General features: G+C 49.4%; 1 protein-coding gene across 1 annotated transcript; it reads left to right on the plus strand.

Annotated features, from left to right (window-relative positions):
• The first annotated feature begins 10,177 nt into the window (after window positions 1-10,177).
• LOC100078763 (vomeronasal type-2 receptor 26-like) lies at window positions 10,178-19,833 on the plus strand. The gene is made up of 6 exons (XM_039910678.1): window positions 10,178-10,383; window positions 11,565-11,856; window positions 13,956-14,771; window positions 15,914-16,141; window positions 17,355-17,478; window positions 17,921-19,833. Exons 1-6 carry the CDS (start codon window positions 10,178-10,180, stop codon window positions 18,838-18,840), a joined length of 2,586 nt encoding a protein of 861 aa, XP_039766612.1. The 3' UTR covers window positions 18,841-19,833.
• Window positions 19,834-21,740: the final 1,907 nt, after the last annotated feature.

Consider the following 21,740-nt stretch of genomic DNA (forward strand, 5'->3'; position numbering starts at 1 on the left):
GAGTTTGAAAAGTCCCGAAAAGATGCCTGATGAGAGATAGGAGCCAGTTAGCCAGGAATTGCGTTGCCCAATGGAAAGAGCAGGAGCCTCGGAGTCAGAGGACCTGGGTTCTAATCCAGGTTTTGCCACTTCTCTGCTGTGTGACCTCGGATAAGTCTCTTAACTTCTCTGTGCCTCAGTTACCTAATGTATAAAATGGGGATTAAGATCATGAGCTCCAAGTGGGACAGAGACTCTGTTAGACCCGATTTGCTTGTATCTCGCCTAGCGCTTACACAGTAAGCATCACGATTATTATTATTATTATTATCTGTCTGGTTGGAGATCTTCCCATCTTGAAAAGAGTCCCAATCGTAGCAGCAGATGGTCATCGCCACCCAGCTTTTTTCCTCATCTATTGGGGCAAGGCTTGGCATTAACGATAAGGAAGATTACATCCACCCACCCAAAAACACACACACGAGAGAGAAGAGTATTAGCATTTGGAGGAATGGCCCGGAATGGCCCTCACACCAGAACTGTCCCTTTCTTAGCTAGTTGAAGCTGTTTTCCCAAACAATAACCTTTTCATTAATGGTCAAGCCATTGCCCACAAAAACCTCGCATTGGGACTCTCCCACCTTCAACTGTATGAATTTAGCCCAATTCCCAAACTAAAATTCAGTATACCATAGCGCCGGATTTCTGGCTGGTTCCATCAGTATGTCTCAATCCCTTCCCACGTAGGACTCACAGATTTAATCCCATTTTGCGGATAAGGTAACCGAGGCATAGAGGAGCTAAGTGAGTTCCCCAAGGTCACATGGCAGACAAGTGGCAGAGCCGGGACTAGAACCCAGGCTTTCTGATTCCAAGCCCGTGCTCTATCGCCTAGGAAACGCTGCTTCTCTACGCTCTCTGGGGAGGGAGGAGGGATGGAGGGAGCTGGTTTATTCCCTATGCTCTGGAAGTAGAAGCAAGGACACAGGTGTAGACCTCCTCAGCAGGGACGTTCCCTAGAGTCGTTCTGGCCGTGGGGATCAGGAGTGGTCTCTATTCGAGCAGAAAGGGAGGAGGGCGACCCCCCCCCCGCCCGTGTCCCTTCACTAACAAGAAAACCTGGCGCCTGAGAAAGCATCTCTTCACGACTCAGCCCAGAGCCTATAAAAAGCTTTCTGAACAGCTCGAGCTGGGCTGGCTTAGGACTCAGACTGTTTGTCTGGGCGAGGTCTGTTTCTAAGTCTCTGCCGCCTCTACTTAAGGGACGTTTTCAGCTGGCAGGGAGCTTCCCTTCCGAATGGGACTGGGGCACCTAGGTGATCTGGGGCTCAGCATCGTCCTCAGCTCAGGGAAGCTCAGGGCTACAGCTCTAAGGCAGGGAGAAGGGTTCGGATGCTGTTCCTACTGCTGCTGTGGATTTGGCTCCTGACGCTCCCGTCTCGTGTCCGGGAACCAATGCTCCTTGCTCAGGGACTTTTCTCGGGGCTACTACAAAGACGGGGACTTGGTGATTGGAGGCCTCTTCTCTCTGAATGTATTTACAGGTTTTCCACCAAGCTTTTCCAGTTATCCTTCTTGGTTCAATACAAAATTTGTGTAAGTGCCATTTTTTCTGCGTTTGGCTACATGGGCAGAAGGGGATGAGCAGGGAATTGTTTCTGTTCTCAGATGGATAGAGAGGCTGGGGGATGGTTTTTTTACTGAGTAGCCGTGTGAGAGCTCTCTCTATCCCATGTCTCTGTGGTTTTTCTCTGTCCTCAAGAACGGGTGGGTTTCCAATGCAGAGAGCAGACAGCAGCATCTCTAGAGGGCTCATATGGCCGTTTCTCAACCGTCCCCCAGTGTGGCTTAGTGATACAGAGATAGCCTCCCTCTTTCTCCTCGCCCTAGGATTTGCTCTCTTTATTCACCCTCCTTCCCAGCCCCAAAGCACGCCTGTCCATATCCGTGATTGATCGATTTACAAGAATATCGGTCTCCCCCTCTAGACGGTAAACTCTTTAGGTCCAGGGAACGTGCCTCCCAAACTCTGTTACACTGTACTCTTCCAAGCTTTTAGTCCAGTGCTCTGCACGCAGTAAGCGCTCAATAAATGCGATTGATGGAGAGATCGAGTGAATGAATGATGGGGTGATGCTTCTGCTTAATGTGCAAAGACCCCAGCCCCCAAGACCTCTAAGCCACTGATTTCCCCATCCTCTCTAATTCTTCCGATCCCCAGGTTTTAGCCTCTGACCGGGCAGGTCTTCACGTCACCCCGAAACCCTCTTACACCGAGGGTTGGGTCCAAGTCCCTATTTCCCCCTTCTCCTTGCAGCCACGCTGGCAAACACTACCACCACATCCTGGCCCTGGTGTTTGCCGTGGAGCAGATCAACAAAGACCCTCCAGCCTCCTGCCCCAAACATCTCCCTGGGATTCCACAATCTCTGATAATTTATTCCGCGAAGGCTGGCCGTTGGAGGCAGTCCTCAATCCTGCTTTCGGGCGCGGGCCGGACACGTTCCCAATTACAACTGCGACAGCCCGGCGCAGCTGGTGGCCGTTATGCGGTGGGGTCAAAGCTCCTTGTTCCCTGGCCATGACCAGATATCCTCGGTTCCACAACGCTCCCCCAGGTAAAGAGACCTCATCTCAGTTTCTAATTAGTGTCCCTAAAGACTCTCTGTGGCGGAGAAGGTGACCAAACAGCCTCCGTCTCTAGCTTCGCTCCAAGACCATATCCCTCAATTTCTTTCCACAAACCCCCGTCGTGAGCAGTCACTCGGGGATTATGAATTTCTACAGGTTCCCAGACAGTCGGTGGTTTCTGGCCCGCCATTTCTTCATCTGGAAAATCTCCTCCCACATCAATGTGTTTCTAGCATTAGCGTGTGTCTTTCTGCCTTTCCTTTGCTCTTTGCTTCCAGATTCTCCTTGGTGACTATTGCGGGGTGAAATATTGGTGTGGTTCTGGGGCAGGGACAGATTGAAGAGGGAGAGGCTGGAAATCTGTTTACTGTGCTGGATTCCTGGTTTCCCAGTCTTCCCTCCGGGGGGATGGAGAAGAGGACAGGGCTCCGCTGAACCTTGTGCCGATCCGTTGTGCACGAGGAGATTGCAAGTGGGGTCTGGTCCCCGAGCTGCGGGTCGGGGTGTGGAGAAGAGGGAACGGAGCCTTTCTTGTTTTGTTTTTTTTTTTCCGCGAGGGTGAGTGTCAGGGATCCGGTGGACCCGAGGGTTCAAAGGTGAAATGGCCTTCGGGGGTCAGCAGGCTCCTCCGGGAGGGTCTAGGCCGGACGGTGCGGCTGCCGAGGCCTGGGATCTCCACCCTGGCCTGAATTTGCCACTGCTCCAACTGGGGCCCGTGCATATTAATAATAATAATGATGGTATTTTGTTAAGTGCTCACTATGTGCAAAGCACTCTTTCTAAGCACTGGGTGGGGATACCAGGTGATCAGGTTGTCCTAGGTGGGACTCATAGTCTTAATCCCCATTTTCCAGATGAGGTAACTGAGGCACAGAGAAGTTAAGTGACTTGCCCAAAGTCACGCAGCTGACAAGCGGTGGAGCCGGGTTTAGAACCCATTGACCTCTGACTCCAAAGCCCGTGCTCTTTCTTTCCAGCTGAGCCATGCTGGGTGCGGGACCCGGAATAATAATATTAATCACTGTGGTATTGTTAAACGCTTACAATGTGCCAACCAGTGTACTAAGGCGTATGAACACTGTACCAAGTGCTGTCACTGAACCATCCCCAGGGTCGAAATCCTCAGTAAAACCCAACCTTTCTGGCTCGGTCTCGGGTCCCGTCTTTGCCCTGCTGGCAGATTGAAGAGGAAAGGTTCCGTATTTTAGTCAAAACGAACTGTTATCCTCTCCTGCATGTGTAGGATGAGCAGTCAGTTTCTCAGTTCATTTTCCCCGATTTTCAGACTAGAGCTCAACGAAGCAAATCTGCTCCACTGGATCCGATCTAAGCGGATAGAGCCCTGCCCTGCGAGTCTGAAGGGCATGGATTCTACTCCCACCCTCTGCCGCTTGTCTGGCAGTGTGACCTGGGCAAAGCACTTCACTTCTCTGTGCGTCAGTTACCTCATCTGTTAAATGGCGATGAAGACTGTGAGCCCACGTGGGACAACTGATCACCTTATAAACCCCGTCCCCTTCCCCCCCCCCCCCCAGCGCTTAAGAAGAGTTCTTGGCATAGCACTTAACAAATGTCATCATTATTATTAATGCCCATTTTACAGATGACGTAACTGAGGCACAGAGAAGTGAAGTTACTTGCTCCAAGCCACATAGCTGACAAGTGGCGGGCGGGTTTAGAACCCACGACCTCTGGCTCCCAATCCCTTTCCACTGAGCCACGCTGCTTCAGAGTATTCTCCCAAGGCTTAGTAATATAATAATGTTGGCATTTGTTAAGCGCTTACTATGTGCACAGCACAGTTCTAAGCGCTGGGATAGATACAGGGTCATCAGGTTGTCCCACGTGAGGTCACAATCTTAATCCCCATTTTACAGATGAGGTAAAACTGAGGCACAGAGAAGTGAAGTGACTTGCTCACAGTCACACAGCTGATAAGTGGTAGAGCCGGGATAGTATAGTGTTCTACACAGGGTAAACTCTCAATAATACGACTGAATGAATAAAATACAGCAGTTGATCTGCAGAGCCAGTACATGGCGATTTAGCAGCTCCCAGGTAGGGGAATCCACAAATCCTGATACTGAGATCAGAAGTCATTAGAGCAATTGTCCGGAGTGAATGGGTGGGCGTTATCAAGTCGTTAGTTGTTAATGGGGGGATTGATAAAACGGTGTTATCGCCTCGGTGATTCGCTGTCCTGCTCCTGGAAGGGTGTCTGGATCCCGGTGGACTAAGGGTAGGGATGGTGGAAGGACTGGCGAGTCCTTTCTCGTGCAGTCCCCAAATTCCCGGTGCACGGATGTGGGGAGAGGGGAAATGAGGGTGTCCTCTGTCTCCTCGCCCGGTGCAGTTCCAGGCTTCGGGTGCCCAGGCTGGGGAAGAAGGAGTCGGGGCCTGGGGTCTTTTCCTCTGGGCAGACCCTTCCCCAAGGGTGATTTCAGGTCTCCGGTGGGAAGGGGAGGGTTAATTTAGAGAAGCAGCGTGGCTTAGTAAAAGAGCACGAATTTGGGAGTCAGAGGTCCTGGGTTCTAATCCCGCTCTGCCACTTGTCTGCTGTGTGACCTAGGGCAAGCCAATTAATTTCTCTGTGCCTCAGTTACCTCATCTGCGTTATGGACATTCAAACTGTGAGCCCCACGTGGGAGAACCTTATTACTTTGTATCTACCCCAGCGCTTAGAACAGTGATAGAGCAAGGATCTGGGAATCAGAAGACCTGGGTTTTAAATCCCTGCTCTACCACTTGTTTGCTGTGTAACCTCGGGAAAGGCACTTCATTTGTCTGGCCCTGAAATTGGGTTCTTCCAAAGCTTTTTTTTTTTTAAAAAAATGTGATATTGTTTCAGTGACATGATACCTCATTCGTTGCGTTCTCAGAAAACCCTGTTTTATATGGAATGGAATTTTGGTCTTTCAGTGAGAAATGGGAAAGTTTGGATCTTGAGGTCGGTCTCAGGTTTTTAATGCTTTTTAGAACTATTTCACCCTGTGTTTACGCACAATATCTATTTTATTTCTATTGCCTGAGTAGGGAGATCTCGACTATAATCACGCCACTTTAACCAGTGTGTGTGTGTGTGTGTGTGTGCGTCTCTGTTTCTTTCCCCGACTGTTGCTTTAATGAGAGAATGGGAAACAAAACAGGCTCCACATCCTGCCTTCCCTGTAACTGTGGGGATTGATTCAGAATGAATGATCTTTGTTTAACATTGCAAAGTATAGAACAAGGGATTCCTACTTTACATCTAAACCTGCTTTCCTTTAGAATAGGGAAGGGAAGCAGGGAATGGACATAGAGAAAAACGACCCTAAAGAGGTCACTGGATCAAAATAATGAGCGGGGAGAAGGGAATAATCAACTGCATTTTGGTTAAAGCAGGCTGGGTAAATTCAATTTGCTCAAGGTTCTACTTGGCTTAGACATACACACAATGTTCCACAAAAGCTTTAAGGTGCTTAAGTGTGACACTAAGCCTGAGCATAACGGGGAAGGAATCCAACAAGGTGGCAAATCTGACATGAGCTAGTGACAAGGAGAAATAGCTGGGAGGAATGTGGTTTGGGAGGGCGGCACACACTTTGAAAGGGAAAGAAGGTAGTGTGGTCTAGTGGAAGGAGCACAGGCCTGGGAATCAGAGGCCCGAGTTCTAATTCCAACGCCCTGCCTCTTGCCTGCTGCAACACCTTAGGCAAGTCACTTTACTTCTCTGTGCCTCGGTTTCCTCGTCTGTAAAATGTTCTCCCTCCTACTGGGTCCAACCTGATTATCTCATCTCTACCCGAGAGCTCAGTATGGTGCTTGTCCCACGTTGAGCACTAAACAAATGCAGCAGTTATGATGGTTGTTGTGATTATGATTGTTAGAAATGTCCGGCATTTAGTAGTTTTACGAGGTAAAGTCGTGAAGCAACGTGGCTCAGTGGAAAGAGTACGGGCCTGGGAGTCAGAGGTCGTGGATTCGAATCCCGACTCTGCCACTTGTCAGCTGTGTGACTGTGGGCAAGTCACTTCACTTCTCTGGGTTTCAGTTACCTCATCTGTAAAATGGGGATGAAGACTGTGAGCCTCACGTGGGGCAATCTGATTACCCTGTATCTACCCCAGCGCTTAAAACAGTGCTCTGCACATAGAAAGCGCTTAACAAACACAAACATTATCATCATTATTATTATTATTAAACTCCTGGACCCTTTGATAATTCTACTTGTTCATCATATTGGTCATTTTGCTGTTTTTCATCTGTAAAATGGAGATTAAGACTGCGAGCCCGATGCGGGACAGGGACTCTCCCAAAAATACAGTCCAAGAGCCCAGCGCTGGAGGCCACCATGGCCTTGCCCTTGACGCTCAGGTACGAGGGCAGGAAGGCGATTCATGTGCTGCAGAACAGCAGGATGCTGAACGTGATGAACTTGGCCTCGTTGAACGTGTCAGGCAGATTCCGGGCCAGAAAAGCCACAGCGAAGCTGACCAGGGCCAGAAAGCCCACGTAGCTCAGGACGCAGTAGAAGGCGGAGACGGAGCCCTCGTTTCACTCAAGGACGATGTGGCCAATCTCAGATCGAGTGTTGGAGTCAGGGAAAGAGGGAGAGGTCCCCAGCCAGACGCCGCAGATGGTACTTGGATCAGGGAGGAGATGAGGACGACAAAGTTAGATATTTCTGGGGCCCAACCATCCCCGGAACCTGCTCCCCGGTTTGGTGGCCCTGAAGGTCAGGACCACTATGATGGTCTTGGCCAGCACCGAAGCCACGGCCACGGAGAATATGATGCCAAAGGCAGTCTGCCAGAGGAGGCAGGACGCTGTGCTGGGGCGGCCAATGAAGATGAGGGAGCAGAGCAAGGAGAGCAGGAATGAGATGGGGATGTAGCTGAGGCCGCGGTTGTGGCTTGGAGGATGGGCGCGTCTCGGGGTTACATAAAGATCCCCATGTGTGATCAGGGAGAAGGAAAGAGCCGTACAAACCAACACAATCCCTAGAGGCTCGCCATAGGAGAGGAAAATGATGACTTTAGGAAGACAGCGGTCTTTCTGTGGATTTGGATACTCATCTTCGGGGCACGTCCCACACTCAGCCGTATCAGAAAGGGAAAGTCCTGTGCTTAAAATATCTCCCATACTTTTCCTGTGCTGCTACCTGGTTCACAGGAAAAACAGACATTTTCAGTAAGAATTGCATCTCAGCTCCTGCCACTAGAGTCGTCTAGACTGTGAGCCCGTCGTCAGATAGGGATTGTCTCTCTCTGTTGACGAATTGTACTTTCCAATCGCTTAGTACAGTGCTCTGCACACAGTAAGCGCTCAATAAATGCGATTGAATGAATGAGAGCCCTCAGCGATCCAACCAATAGTTTACATCTATTTTCCAATAGCAGCTACGATACCCCCTAGAATGCTTTCTTCCTATTGCAGCCTGGTAGTGACATTTCGTCACCACCCACTTAATAATAATAATACTAATAATAATATTGGTATTTGTTAAGCGCTTACTACGTGCAGAGCACTGTTCTAAGCGCTGGGGTAGATACAGGGTAATGAGGTTGTCCCACGCGAGGCTCCCAGTCTTCATCCCCATTTTACAGATGAGGGAACTGAGGCCCAGAGAAGTAAAGTGACTTGCCCACAGTCACACAGCTGACAAGGGGCAGAGGCGGGAGGACTTCATGCAGGGCCAGTCGTAGGTGCTAACAGGTGACACAGTCTCTGTTCGAAAGGAGTTTATCCCCCAAAAGAATAATGTTTGAACCCATGGATTCAGGCCCGGATTTGGTTGATAGAATAGAAGTTATCAGTCACAGGTGACAATACCTCAGAAATAATCCTGATTATGGGAAACTTGAGGAAATCAATCCTAAGAGGCAGAGGTCTAGCAGGAGAACCTGATGTGGGAACTACAGCCTAAGAGTTTGAAAAGCCCAGAAAAGATGCCTGGTGAGAAATAGGAGCTGGCTGGCCAGGAACTGCTTTGCCCAATGGAAAGAGCATGAGTCTCGGAGTCAGAGGACCTGGGTCCTAATCCAGGCTCTGCCACTTCTCTGCAGTGGGACCTTGGACAAGTCCCTTAACTTCTCTGTGCCTCAGTTATTTTATGTGTAAAATGGGGATTAAGACCTTGAACCCCAAGTGGGACAGAGACTCTCCTTGACCCGATTTGCTCGTATCCACCCTAGCGCTTACACAATGAATATCACTATTATTATTATTACCTGTCTGGATGGAGATCACCCCCGCTCGGCAAGAGTCACACTCGTAGCAGCAGATGGTCATCCCCACCCTAGCTTTTTCCCCCAATCTAGGGGGGCAAGTTTCGCTGCAAATAAAGTGTGAAGCCTGAGCAGTAAAATAGGACAGATAATAATAATAATAATGTTGGTATTTGTTAAGCGCTTACTATGTGCAGAGCACTGTTCTAAGCGCTGGGGTAAACACAGGGGAATCAGGTTGTCCCACGTGGGGCTCACAGTCTTAATCCCCATTTTACAGATAAGGGAACTGAGGCCCAGAGAAGTGAAGCGACTTGCCCACAGTCACACAGCTGACAAGTGGCAGAGCTGGGATTCGAACTCATGAGCCCTGACTCCAAAGCCCGTGCTCTTTCCACTGCATACATCCACATCCAGATATACATCCACCCACCCAAACACACACACACGAGAGAGAGAGAAGAGTATTAGCATTTGGAAGAATGACCCCGGAATGGCCCTCACACCCAGGACTGTCCCTTTCCTAGCTAATTGAAGCTGTTTTCCCAAATGATAATCTCTTCATTAATGGTCAAGCCACTGCCCACAAAAGCCTCGCAATGAGACTCTCCCACCTTCACTTGTGTGAATTTAGCCCAATCCCCAAACTAAAAATTCAGTATTCCATAGCTCCGGATTTCCTGGCTGGTTCCATCAGTATGTCTCAATCCTCTTCCCTCGTAGGACTCACAGTATAATCCCCATTTTACAGATGAGGTAACCGAGGCATAGAGGAGCTAAGTGAGTTCCCCAAGGTCACACGGCAGACAAATGGCGGAGCCGGGACTAGAATTTCTGATTCCAAGCCCGTGCTCTATCGCCTAGGAAACGCTGCTTCTCTACGCTCTCTGGGGAGGGAGGAGGGGACGGAGGGAGATGGTAATTCCCTATGGCTCTGGAAATAGAAGCGAGGACACAGGTGTAGAACTCCTCAGCAGGGACGTTCCCTAGAGTCGTTCTGGCCGTGGGGACGGGGAGTGGTCTCTAATCGAGCAGAAGGGGAAGCCCCCCCCCCCCCCCGCGTCCCCTTCACTAACAAGAAAACCTGGCGCCTCCGAAAACATCTCTTCACACCGTCTCAGCCCAGAGCCTATAAAAAGCTCTCTGAACAGCTCCGAGCTGGGGCTGGTTAGGACTCAGACTGTTTGCCTGGGCGAGTCTGTTTCTGAGTCTGTGCCGCCTCCCTTAAGGGGACGTTTCAGCTGGCAGGGAGCTTCCCTTCCGAATGGGACTGGGGCACCTAGGTGATCTGGGGCTCAGCATCGTCCTCAGCTCAGGGAAGGCTCAGGGCTACAGCTCTAAAGCAGGGAGAAGGGATTCAGATGCTGTTCCTACTGCTGCTGTGGATTTGGCTCCTGACGCCTCCCTTCTCGGTGTTCGGGAACCAGTGCTCCTTGCTCAGGGACTTTTCTCGGGGCTACTACAAAGACGGAGACTTGGTGATTGGAGGGCTCTTCTCTCTGAATATATTTTCAGGTATTCCACCAAGCTTTTCCAGCTATCCTTCTTGGTTCAATACAAAATTTGTGTAAGTGTCTTTTTTCCTGCGTTTGGCTACACGGGCGGAAGGGGACGAGCAGGGAATTATTTCAGTTCTCTGATGGATAGAGAGGCTGGGAGATGGTCTGTTTTTACTGAGCAGCCGTGTGAGAGTTCTCTCTGGTCCAACGGCTCTCTGTGGTTTTTCTCTGTCCTCCGAGAAACGGGTGGGTTTCCAATGCCAGAGAGCAGACAGCAGCGTCTCTAGGGGTGCTCATTATGGCCGTTTCTCAACCGTCCCCCAGGCTGTGGCTTAGTGATACAGCGATAGCCTCCCTCTTTCTTCTGACTCTTGGATTTGCTCCCTTTATTCACCTCTTCTTCCCGCACTCCTGCCCATATCCGTGATTGATCGATTTACAAGAATATCGGTCTTCCCCTCTAGAGGGTAAACTCTTTAGGTCCAGGCAACGTGCCTCCCAAACTCTTTTACACTGTACTCTTCCAAGCTTTCAGTCCAGTGCTCTGCACGCAGTAAGCGCTCAATAAATACGACTGATGGAGAGATCGAGTGAATGAATGATGGGGTGATGCTTCTGCTTAATGTGCAAAGACCCCAGCCCCCAAGACCTCTAAGCCACTGATTTCCCCATCCTCTCTAATTCTTCCGATCCCCAGGTTTTAACCTCTGACCGGGCAGGTCTTCACGTCACTCCGAAACCCTCTTACACCGAGGGTTGGGTCATTCATTCATTCAATAGTATTTATTGAGCGCTTACTATGTGCAGAGCACTGTACTAAGCGCTTGGGATGAACAAGTCGGCAACAGATAGAGACAGTCCCTGCCGTTTGACGGGCTTACAGTCTAATCGGGGGAGACGGACAGACAAGAACAATGGCACTAAACAGCGTCAAGGGGAAGAACATCTCGTAAAAACAATGGCAACTAAATAGAATCAAGGCGATGTACAATTCATTAACAAAATAAATAGGGTAACGAAAATATATACAGTTGAGCGGACGAGTACAGTGCTGTGGGGATGGGAAGGGAGAGGTGGAGGAGCAGAGGGAAAAGGGGAAAATGAGGCTTTAGCTGCGGAGAGGTAAAGGGGGGATGGCAGAGGGAGTAGAGGGGGAAGAGGAGCTCAGTCTGGGAACGCCTCTTGGAGGAGGTGATTTTTAAGTAAGGATCCAAGGGTCCAAGCCCCTATTTCCCCCTTCTCCTTGCAGCCGCGCTGACAAACACTACCAACACGTCCTGGCCCTGGTGTTTGCCGTGGAGCAGATCAACAAAGACCCCAGCCTCCTGCCCAACATCTCCCTGGGATTCCACATCTCTGATAATTTATTCCGGGAGAGGCTGGCCGTGGAGCAGTCTCTAATCCTGCTTTCGGGCGCGGGCCGGACAGTTCCCAATTACAACTGCGAAGCGCGGCGCAAGCTGGTGGCCGTTATCGGTGGGGTCAAAGCCTCCTTGTCCCTGGCCATGACCAATATCCTCGGATTCCACAGGATCCCCCAGGTAAGAGACCTCAGCTCTGTTCTAATTAGTGTCCTTAAAGATTCTCTGTGGCGGGAGAAGGTAACCAAACACTTTACCTCCATCTCTGCTTCCTCCAAGAGCATATCCCTCAGTTTCTTTCCACAAACCCGCTTATGGACAACCACTCTTAGAATTTCTGAAACTTTCTACAGGTTCCCAGAGTCGTGGTTTCTGGCCCGTCACTTCTCCATCTGGAAATCTCCTCCCATATCAATGTGTTTCTTGCATTAGCATGTGTCTTCCTGCCTTTCCTTTGCTCCTTTGGTTCCAGATTCTCCTTGGTGACTATTGCGGGGTGAAATATTGGTGTGGTTCTGGGGCAGGGACAGAATGAAGAGGGAGAGGCTGGAAATCCGTTTACTGTCCTGGAATCTTGGTTTCCCAGTCTTCCCTCCGGGGGATGGAGAAGAGAGGCAGGGCTCCGCTGAACCTTGTGCTGATCCGTTGTGTACGAGGAGATTTCAAGTGGGGTCTGGTCCCCGAGCTGCGGGTCGGGGTGTGGAGAAGAGGGAAGGGAGGCTTTCTTGTTTTTTTTTTTTTTCCGCGAGGGTGAGTTTCAGGGATCCGAATGGACCCGAGGGTTCAAAGGTGAAATGGCCTTCGGGGGTCAGCAGGCTCCTCCGGGAGGGTCTAGGCCGGACGGTGCTGCTGCCGAGGCCCTGGGATCTCTGCCCTGGCCTGAATTTTCCACTGCTCCGAATGGGGCCCGTGAATAATAATAATAATGATGGTATTTGTCAAGTGCTTACTATGTGCAAAGCACTCTTCTATGCACTGGGTAGGGATACCAGGTGATCAGGTTGTCCCAGGTGTGACTCATAGTCTTATACCCATTTTCCAGATGAGGTAACTGAGGCACAGAGAAGTTAAGTGACTTGCCCAAAGTCACGCAGCTGACAAGCGGCGGAGCCGGGTTTAGAACCCATGACCTCTGACTCCAAAGCCCGTGCTCTTTCTTTCCACTGAGCCATGCTGGGTGCGGGACCCAAATAATAATATTAATCACTGTGGTATTGTTAAACGCTTACAATGTGCCAACCACTGTACTAAGCGAAGAGCATTGTGTCAAGTGTTGTCACTGAACCATCCCCAGGGTCGAAATCCGCAGTAAAACCCAAACTTTCCGGCTCGGCCCCGGGTCCCGTCATTTGCCCTGCTGACAAATTGAAGAGGAAAGGTTCCGTATTTCAGTCAAAACGAACAGAATCGTCTTCTGAATAATAATAATAATAATGTTGGTATTTGTTAAGCGCTTACTGTGTGCAGAGCACTGTTCTAAGCGCTGGGGTAGACATAGGGGAATCAGGTTGTCCCACGTGGGGCTCACAGTTAATCCCCATTTTACAGATGAGGTCACTGAGGCACAGAGAAGTTAAGTGACTTGCCCACAGTCACCCAGCTGACAAGTGACAGAACCGGGAGTCGAACTCATGACCTCTGACTCCGAAGCCCAGGCTCTTTTCCACTGAGCCACGCTGCTTCCCAGGATGAGCAGTCAGCATCTCAGTTCACTTTCCCCCATCTTCAGACTAGAGTTCAACGAAGCAAATCAGCTCCACTGGGTCCGATCTAAGCGGACAGAGCACTGCCCTGCGAGTCTGAAGGGCATGAATTCTACTCCCACCTCTGCCGCTTGTCTGCAGTGTGACGTTGGGTGAAGTCACGTCACTTCTCTGGCCGTCGGTTACCCCATCGATAAAATGGGCATGGAAACTGTGAGCCCCACGTGGGACAGCAACTGTGTCCAACCCGATTAGCTTGTATGCACCCCAGTGCTTAGTACAATGCCGGGCACATAGTAAGCACTTAACAAATACCAAAATTATTATCATCTCTCCGTGTCCGTTTCGTCCTCTTTCATTATTAGTCCACGTTTGTTAATTTCCATTTCTCTATGCCTTGGAACGTGGTCTATTATGTCTTCCTCACTGTGGAATGAACAGTGATAACACTGAGGGGGATTTGGCAGATTAAAAATATTGCTTTGAAATCAAATTCAATCTCTGCTGACATTGTTTTCTTCGTATCTCCAAATCCTGACTTTGAAACTATTACTGAGCTGAGTTGTTTCCATCCAGATCACTTACGGCCCCTTTGACGCCGACCTGAGGGATTCGGGGCAGTTCCCCTCCCTCTACCAGATGGCCCCCAGGGACAGCGCTCAGCAGCGGGGAATAGTCCGACTGTTGGTGCATTTTGGTTGGACCTGGGTCAGCCTAGTGGTCTCCGATAATGTTCAAGGTGAAAGGTTCGCCCGGACCCTGAGGGGAGAGATGGCCACACACGGTGTCTGTGTGGCCTTAACAGAACAGATTCCTGAAACTAAATACTACGGAACAATGGAAATAAGACGTTTGTATACTAAAATGGATGCTAATTTTGTCAACGTGGCCATTATCTATGGAGACATAGACTCACTCCTCTTGTTTAAATGGACTCTCAGTATGGTTGATGAATCTGGGAAGATTTGGATCATCACAGCTCACTGGGACGTCTCCGTCAGGATTGATTATGAACGGAAAGATGATGCCTTCTGCGGCTCCTTGTCATTTTCCACCCACACCAGTGAGATTCCTAAATTCCAAGATTTTCTCCAGACAGTTAACCCTTTGAAATACCCCGATGACATTTATCTCAAGAATTTCTGGGAGGCTTATTTACAGTGTCAATTTCCTGTTGGAAGCTTTGTACAGGAAAGGGTGAATGTCTGCCAAATAAATGAGAGCCATAAAGGTATTCCTGAAATATTTACGGATTTGCAGCTGTCAGGCGTGAGTTACACCGTGTACGGTGCTGTGTACGCAGTGGCCCGCGTGCTCCACGCAATGCTCTTATTGAGGTCAGAAATGGAAATGGCCGAGACAGGAGACACCGTGAGACTTCTGTCATGGCAGGTAGGTTTCTCCCATAGTCCTCTGGGGAAAAACATCAGATTCCCTCGAGGGAAGGTCTGTGCCTTCTCATCCTTGTGAGCCCGTCCAGAAATGCAGGGGTTGGTAGAACCAGAACGGCGGTGTGAGAACTGAGAATAATAATAATAATATTCGTATTTGTTAAGCGCTTACTATGTGCAGAGCACTGTTCTAAGCGCTGGGGTAGATACAGGGCAATCAGGTTGTCCCACGTCAGGCTCCCAGTCTTCATCTCCATTTTACAGATGAGGCAACTGAGGCACAGAGAAGTGAAGTGACTTGCCCACAGTCACACAGCTGACAAGTGGCAGGGCCGAGATTCGAAGCCATGACCTCTGACTCCCAAGCCCGGGCTCTTTCCACGGAGCCACGCTGCTTTCCAATCCTTTGAAGATTTGCAAATGTTCATGCTGTTTAGACTTACATTCTCAGAAATCCCTTGGCTTCGTGTGTCACCTCGGCACTTCGGCGCTCCAAGTCGGACTATACCCTTTCCCGGTGGCTCAGGCTACTGTCTCGACTAGCTAGCCCTCTAGACTTTAAGGTCCTCTTGGTCCGGGATCGTGTCGACATACTCTATAGTATACTGCTTTCCCAAATCCTTAGGGCAGTGCTCAGCATGGAGTAAGTGCTCAATCTATGCCACTGATTGATTAAGCCATTAAATAGGGAACAACTAAGAGAAGCAGCGTGACCTAGTTCAAAGAGCATGGACATGAGAGACAGAGGACTTGGGTTCTAATTTCGGCTCCATCACTTGTCTGCTACGTGACCTCGGGCAGCAGTTACCTCAACTGTAAAATGGGAAATAAGATTGTGAGCCCTTTGTGAGACAGGTGCTACATTAAGCCTAATTACCTCACATCTACTCCAGCTCATGGTATAGAGCTTGTCACATAGTAAACGCTTAACAAATGCCACTAAATTAAACTCTAAGGAGATGGGAAAGGAAAATCCGGTGGGTCAGAGAGGGGCTCCTCTCTTTCTAAACTTCCATGGTAGGGGGGAGGGGGGAGATGGGTGAAGTTAGCTCCGGCCCTGGTGAAGAGGGAGACCTCAATAGTACCCCACAGGGCAGGATCTGCCCATTCCCACTCCATGATCGGCATTTCTCTCCCTGACAGCTCCACTCCTTCCTGAGTCGGCACTGGTTCAACACCAGCACTGGGGACGAGCGGCATTTTGGCGGAAACAACCAGGCTGTCCTGAGCTTTGACATTCTGAACTTTCGCAGAACTGGATACTATATCTGCGAGAAGATTAAGGTGGGAGAATTTAACGCCCGGGCTCCTTTGGGGAGCGACTTCACCATTAATGAAAAGGCTATCGAGTGGAATGAGAGATTCGAAGAGGTAAGGAACTTTTTATTTCGGGGTGGAGGTCTCTCTCAGATTGACCAGCCAATGGCCATTTCTAGGTTTTCCAGGAAGGGTCAGGGGTGCCTTCATTTCGAGGGACAAGTACCCTTCCCTTTTCCTCTGATTTGCGTGTGATTACTTGATGGATAATCCCCAAACCTACTGTTGTGCGGTGATGTTGGCAAACCAACTCCCATCTCTTTTAGGGGTGGCTAAGGGACAGGGAATCGTTAGCATTCCAAGGTATAGGTTAGTTCCAACCCCTTGACCCCAACAATGTCTTTCTTCCAGTCCTCACAAGGTGAGGATACAATCCAGATTCTTTCCTCCAGGTCAAGCTGCCTCTCTGTTCTAGTCTTCCTTTGTGGGACAGGGACTGTGTCCACCCCTATTTACTTGTGTCTACCCCAGCTCTTAGAACAGTGCTTGGCACATAGAAAACTATTAACAAATACCATCATCATTAGTATTATCCCTCACCCCTGCATAAACACGTCCTACCTCATGTGTTTTTCCCTGTCTCACCTTCCCCCATGGAGGAGGATTGGTGAAACAGACTCTCAATTCAATCCTTTTAAGGGAAACGATTGACAGGAATGACTCCCTATATCATCATCCCTCAAATGAGAACCCACAGCGCACCCTAAATGGTCTCTGCTTCTCTGAATCGAGTCTCCTCTGACAGATGTTGTTGGTTGAGAGTCTGCAAAATGTCTTCAAATTAGATGGGAGGCACCTAGAGGAGGACACTCCTGGTAGGAACTGTCCCCAGATTTCCTCAACTCCCATATTTGGATTCCCCTAGTCCCTAAATATGAGAACTCAGGCTGGGCAGATCTGGGTGAGCTGGATTGGAGATGAGGAGGTTATGGCAAATGAACTAGGGATTCCCAACATTAGCATTTCTTTGTTTATATATTCCGTGGTTGATGAAGTGATGTGAAAGCTGATCCGGTGGTTTTCAATCTTTCGAAAGAAAAAGCACAAGGCATTAAAAACAGACATGCAGGGTTGAATGCTTTAGAGTCTTTGCCCACACAATTCTCAGTAAAGAAGATGCCCACGTAGTACTCAAAGGGCCAAGCACATTCTCGCCATTTCTCAGTGCTCCCGAAATCTGCGTCCCGTCACCCTCACCCCCTCTCTCTCCTCTCTCTCTAAATCATTCTCTTTCTCTGTGTTGTTCCTTCCCCACCGGGATGCTCAGACCCCCCGCTCTGTGTGCAGCCAAAGCTGCCTCCCTGGATACAGAAAAGCAACTAGGGAGAGCACGGCGGTCTGCTGCTACGATTGTGCCCCATGCCCAGAGGGCGAGATCTCCAACCGGACAGGTAAGGGGCTGCAGGAGAGTCGCCCACCATAACAGTGGCCTAACGAGGTCAGTAGCTCTGATATTTCCTTCCATACACCAGAAACACACTGACCTCCATCTTTTTGGGTTCAGTAACCGCTCCCTCTTCGGGCCCGACCTGTATCACACTCTCCATTCTCTCGTCTAATTCAAGGCTTGAAATGATAAACAGTGAGCAAGTAGGGGAGACTGAGGCAATTACGTCATGGAGGCTGTCGACCTTGGCTACAAGTAACTGGGGGCTCGGTCAGGTCCAGTCATTCAATCGTATTTACTGAGCTTTTACCTGTCTAAGCATTTGAAGAACTACAATACAGCAATAAAGAGAGACAATCCCTACCCACAGTGAGCTCACAGTCTAGCTTAGTGAAAAGCCTGGGGCATAGCTGGGCGATATCGACAGAAAACATTATCCCTTTCAGATGCAGCTGAGTGTGTGAAGTGCCCTGAAGATGAGTATCCAAATCCACAGAAAGACCGCTGCCTTCCTAAAGTCATCACTTTCCTCTCCTATGACGAGCCCCTGGGGTTTGTGCTGGCTTGTTCGGCTCTTTGCTTCTTCTTGATCTCAGCCTTGACCCTGGGGATCTTTATTAAGCACCGGGAAACACCCATCGTCAGAGCCAATAACCGTGGTCTTAGCTACATCCTCCTCGTCTCCCTCATGCTCTCCTTCCTCTGCTCCCTCGTCTTCATCGGTCGTCCGAGCACAGCGTCCTGCCTGCTGCGACAGACTGCCTTTGGCATCATATTCTCCGTGGCCGTGGCTTCGGTGCTGGCCAAGACCATCACAGTGGTCCTGGCCTTCCGGGCCACAAAGCCGGGGAGCAGGTCCCGGGGATGGATGGGCCCCCGAATGTCTAACTGTGTTGTCCTCGCCTGCGCCCTGATCCAAGTGACCATCTGTGGGATCTGGCTGGGGACCGTTCCCCCTTTCCCTGACTCCAACGCACAGGCTGAATTTGGCCACATCGTTCTTGAGTGCAACGAGGGTTCCGTCACCGCCTTCTACTGCGTCCTGGGCTACCTGGGCTTCCTGGCCCTGGTCAGCTTCACGGTGGCCTTTCTGGCCCGGAATCTTCCCGACACGTTCAACGAGGCCAAGTTCATCACGTTCAGCATGCTGGTGTTCTGCAGCGTCTGGATCTCCTTCCTGCCCACCTACCTGAGCACCAAAGGCAAGGCCATGGTGGCCGTGGAGATCTTCTCCATCTTGGCCTCCAGCACTGGACTCCTGGGCTGTATCTTCGGGCCCAAGGTCTATGTGATCTTGCTGAGGCCGGACAGGAACACCCGAGAACAGTTATTGAGGAAACCCAATGCCAGCACCAAATGTTCCTGACAGTTGTCCCAGAGACCAGGATGCAGTGAGCCCGCTTGCTTCACTCTTCGGATAAAATTCAAAATTGACTCCACAGCAGTAAGGAAACAGACTCAACTCATTTACCTGCCACCAAAATTTAGTCAGGACTCACGCTCTGTAAATCTGTTCCCCATCCTGGCAAATAGGCAGTTGCAACTGTCACCTCATCACCACTTTAAAATCCATTTCGCCTCTCCCCTATCTATTCATTATCAGGTTAATGATTTCTTCCGACCAGTGAATCCTCAAGATTCCTCTGGGGTTAAAAGTTGCATCCTTGCAGGTGGTAAGATGAGGTGATTAGCATGTATTTGTGTTCATCTCTGTCCACGTGGGGTAAAGTGAGAAGGGAGAGGAGGCTGAGGCGGCGCGGGTTCGAAAGGAATTCCTGGGACATGCTTTGCTCTTATGCTGCCTCAATTCCCCCAATTTACAGGGCAACGCCCCCTGTATAGCTACACATGTAGTCACGGGGTTTTACGGCGACCGTTTCGAAAATACCATCATTTAAACGCCCCATGATGTCCCATGGAAGAGCGATTTGGAGGTCGGCCCAGGCCACTGTAAATGCCCGGGTCTGCAGTCGTAAGGACCCGACAGGAAGCTCCTGTCTGCCCTCCGGCATTAGAAAAACATCAGAATCACAAAGAAAAGAAAGAAAATTAGCAAGTAGATAAATGAGAACCCGTGAGATCCCTGGGCAAAGTTGCTCGGTGAAAACAGCACCAGCACCTGCCCCAGACCCTCTGTTTCTTGGAGAAGAGAAGCAATTCTTTGTTCATCCCTGTCGGCGCAACACATCTCACAGACATTATAACCCCAAACAGGAAGAATCACTCGCAAAGTTTGGATTCATCCAAAAAGGAAGTCCGCCACCGTTTTTTTTAGATTTCCCTCAAAGGCATACAGAGCTGAGAGTCCCGCAATCACCGGGTCGCCGTCCCCGTCGTTACCCCGAGAGTAGTCCCTGTTCCAAACACTGTTCTAATAATAATAAGAATAATAACGATAATGATAATAATGGTATTTGTTAAGCGCTTACTATGAGCCAAGCACTGTTCTAAGCGCTGGGGGTAGATAACAGGTTGTCCCACGTGGGGCTCACACTTTTAACCCCTATTTTACAGATGAGGTAACTGAGGCACAGAGGAGTTAAGGCACTTATCCAAGGTCACATAGCAGACAAGTGGCAGAGTCGGGATTAGAACCCACGTTCTCTGACTCCCAAGCCCGTGCTCTTTCCACTAAACCACGCTACTTCTAAGCAAGGTAGATGAGTTGGTCACAGTCCTTGTCCCACAAGGGGCTCACAGTCTTGATCCCCATTTTACAGCTGAGGTAACTGAGGCACAGAGAAGTAAAGAGACTTACCCAAAGTCACACAGCAGACATGGGGCAGAACCGGTGTTAGAACCCATGTCCTAAGGCTCCAGGCCCGTGCTATCTCCACTAGGCCATGTTGCTTCTGACTCCCAGCCAACACCCAGCCTTGTGACCCTGACAGAGTAGAAAGAGCCTCTGGAAATACGGTTCGTGCCCCGGGATCCCGGTCAACTTCCACTCTACCGGTCATCCCTAAATGGATATTACTAAACCCTGACACCTCACCGTGGCTTAGTGGAAAGAGTAGGATCTTGGGAGTCAGAGTTCTAATCCCGGCTCCACCACTTGTCAGCTGTGTGACCTGGGGTAAGTCATTTAACTTCCCTGTGCCTCAGTTACCTCATCTGTAAAATGGGGATGAAGACGGTGAGCCCCATGTGGGACAATCTGATTACCTTGTATCTACTCCAGCTCTCAGAACGGCGTTTCACACACGTTAAGCGCTTAACAAATACCAACATTATTATTACTATCATTATTATCTACTTTTCAATATCATGTTCTCTATTACTACCATTATATTTGTTAAGTGTTACCATTATCATTACATTTGTTAAGTGCTTGTATGGCAGAGACTAAATTTCCAAATTAGTCCAGAGGATGTGACTGCCTAATGATAACTAAAATTACGTGAATTTTAGTATGTATTATAGCAATTATCGTTGTGACTTCAATTCTTTTTTATTGTCATTTATTGTTGTTGTTGTAAAAAGAAGTAAAATGACTTTTTCCAAACTTTCTTGGTGACTTTCTGTACCTCTATCATTTTCCCAAACTATAGTTGGGAGAATCTCGTGTTTACACTGAACCATACTCCATTTATGGCTGAAAGGACTCAAGGAAGAAACAGAGTGAGGAAGGAAGGAAAATAAACACAACCATCCCCTGCAAATCTGTTAGACTCCTGTCTGGGGGAATATCCGAGGGGTCCAAAATTCCCAATGGGACCTAGCAAAGGAATTCAAAGATCCCACAGTGTCCCAGACTTTCCCTCGGCCCCTCTGCCCCTCCCCATTCCCCCTGCTCCCTCCCTCTGCTCTACCCCTTTCCCCTCCCCACAGCACCTGTGTATATTTGTATATATTATTACTCCATTCATTTTATTAACGATGTGTATATATCTATGATTTTATTTATCTTGATGGTATTGATGTCTGAATACTTGTTTTGTTTTGTTGTGTGTCTCCCTCTTTTAGACTGGGAGCCCGTTGTTGGGCGGGGATTGTCTCTATCTGTTGCCAAATTGTACATTCCAAGCGCTTAGTATTGTGCTCTGCACACAGTAAACGCTCAATCAATACGATTGAATGAATGACAAACTTATAACTGCCTCACTTTCCCCTCCTGCCACAATTTACCAAAGTCTAACACAGTGAAGGAGTTGTCAGAGAAGGCAGAACACTTATAAGGACAGGAGAATGGGGCTCCCAACGTGAGAATGTGTTGGTGTGGGTTGAAATTTGAACCAACGGGCAAACAAGAATCTTCTACTCCCT

The sequence above is a fragment of the Ornithorhynchus anatinus genome, chromosome X4 (genome assembly GCF_004115215.2).
Source record: "Ornithorhynchus anatinus isolate Pmale09 chromosome X4, mOrnAna1.pri.v4, whole genome shotgun sequence".
NCBI classification, from domain to species: Eukaryota; Metazoa; Chordata; class Mammalia; order Monotremata; family Ornithorhynchidae; genus Ornithorhynchus; species Ornithorhynchus anatinus.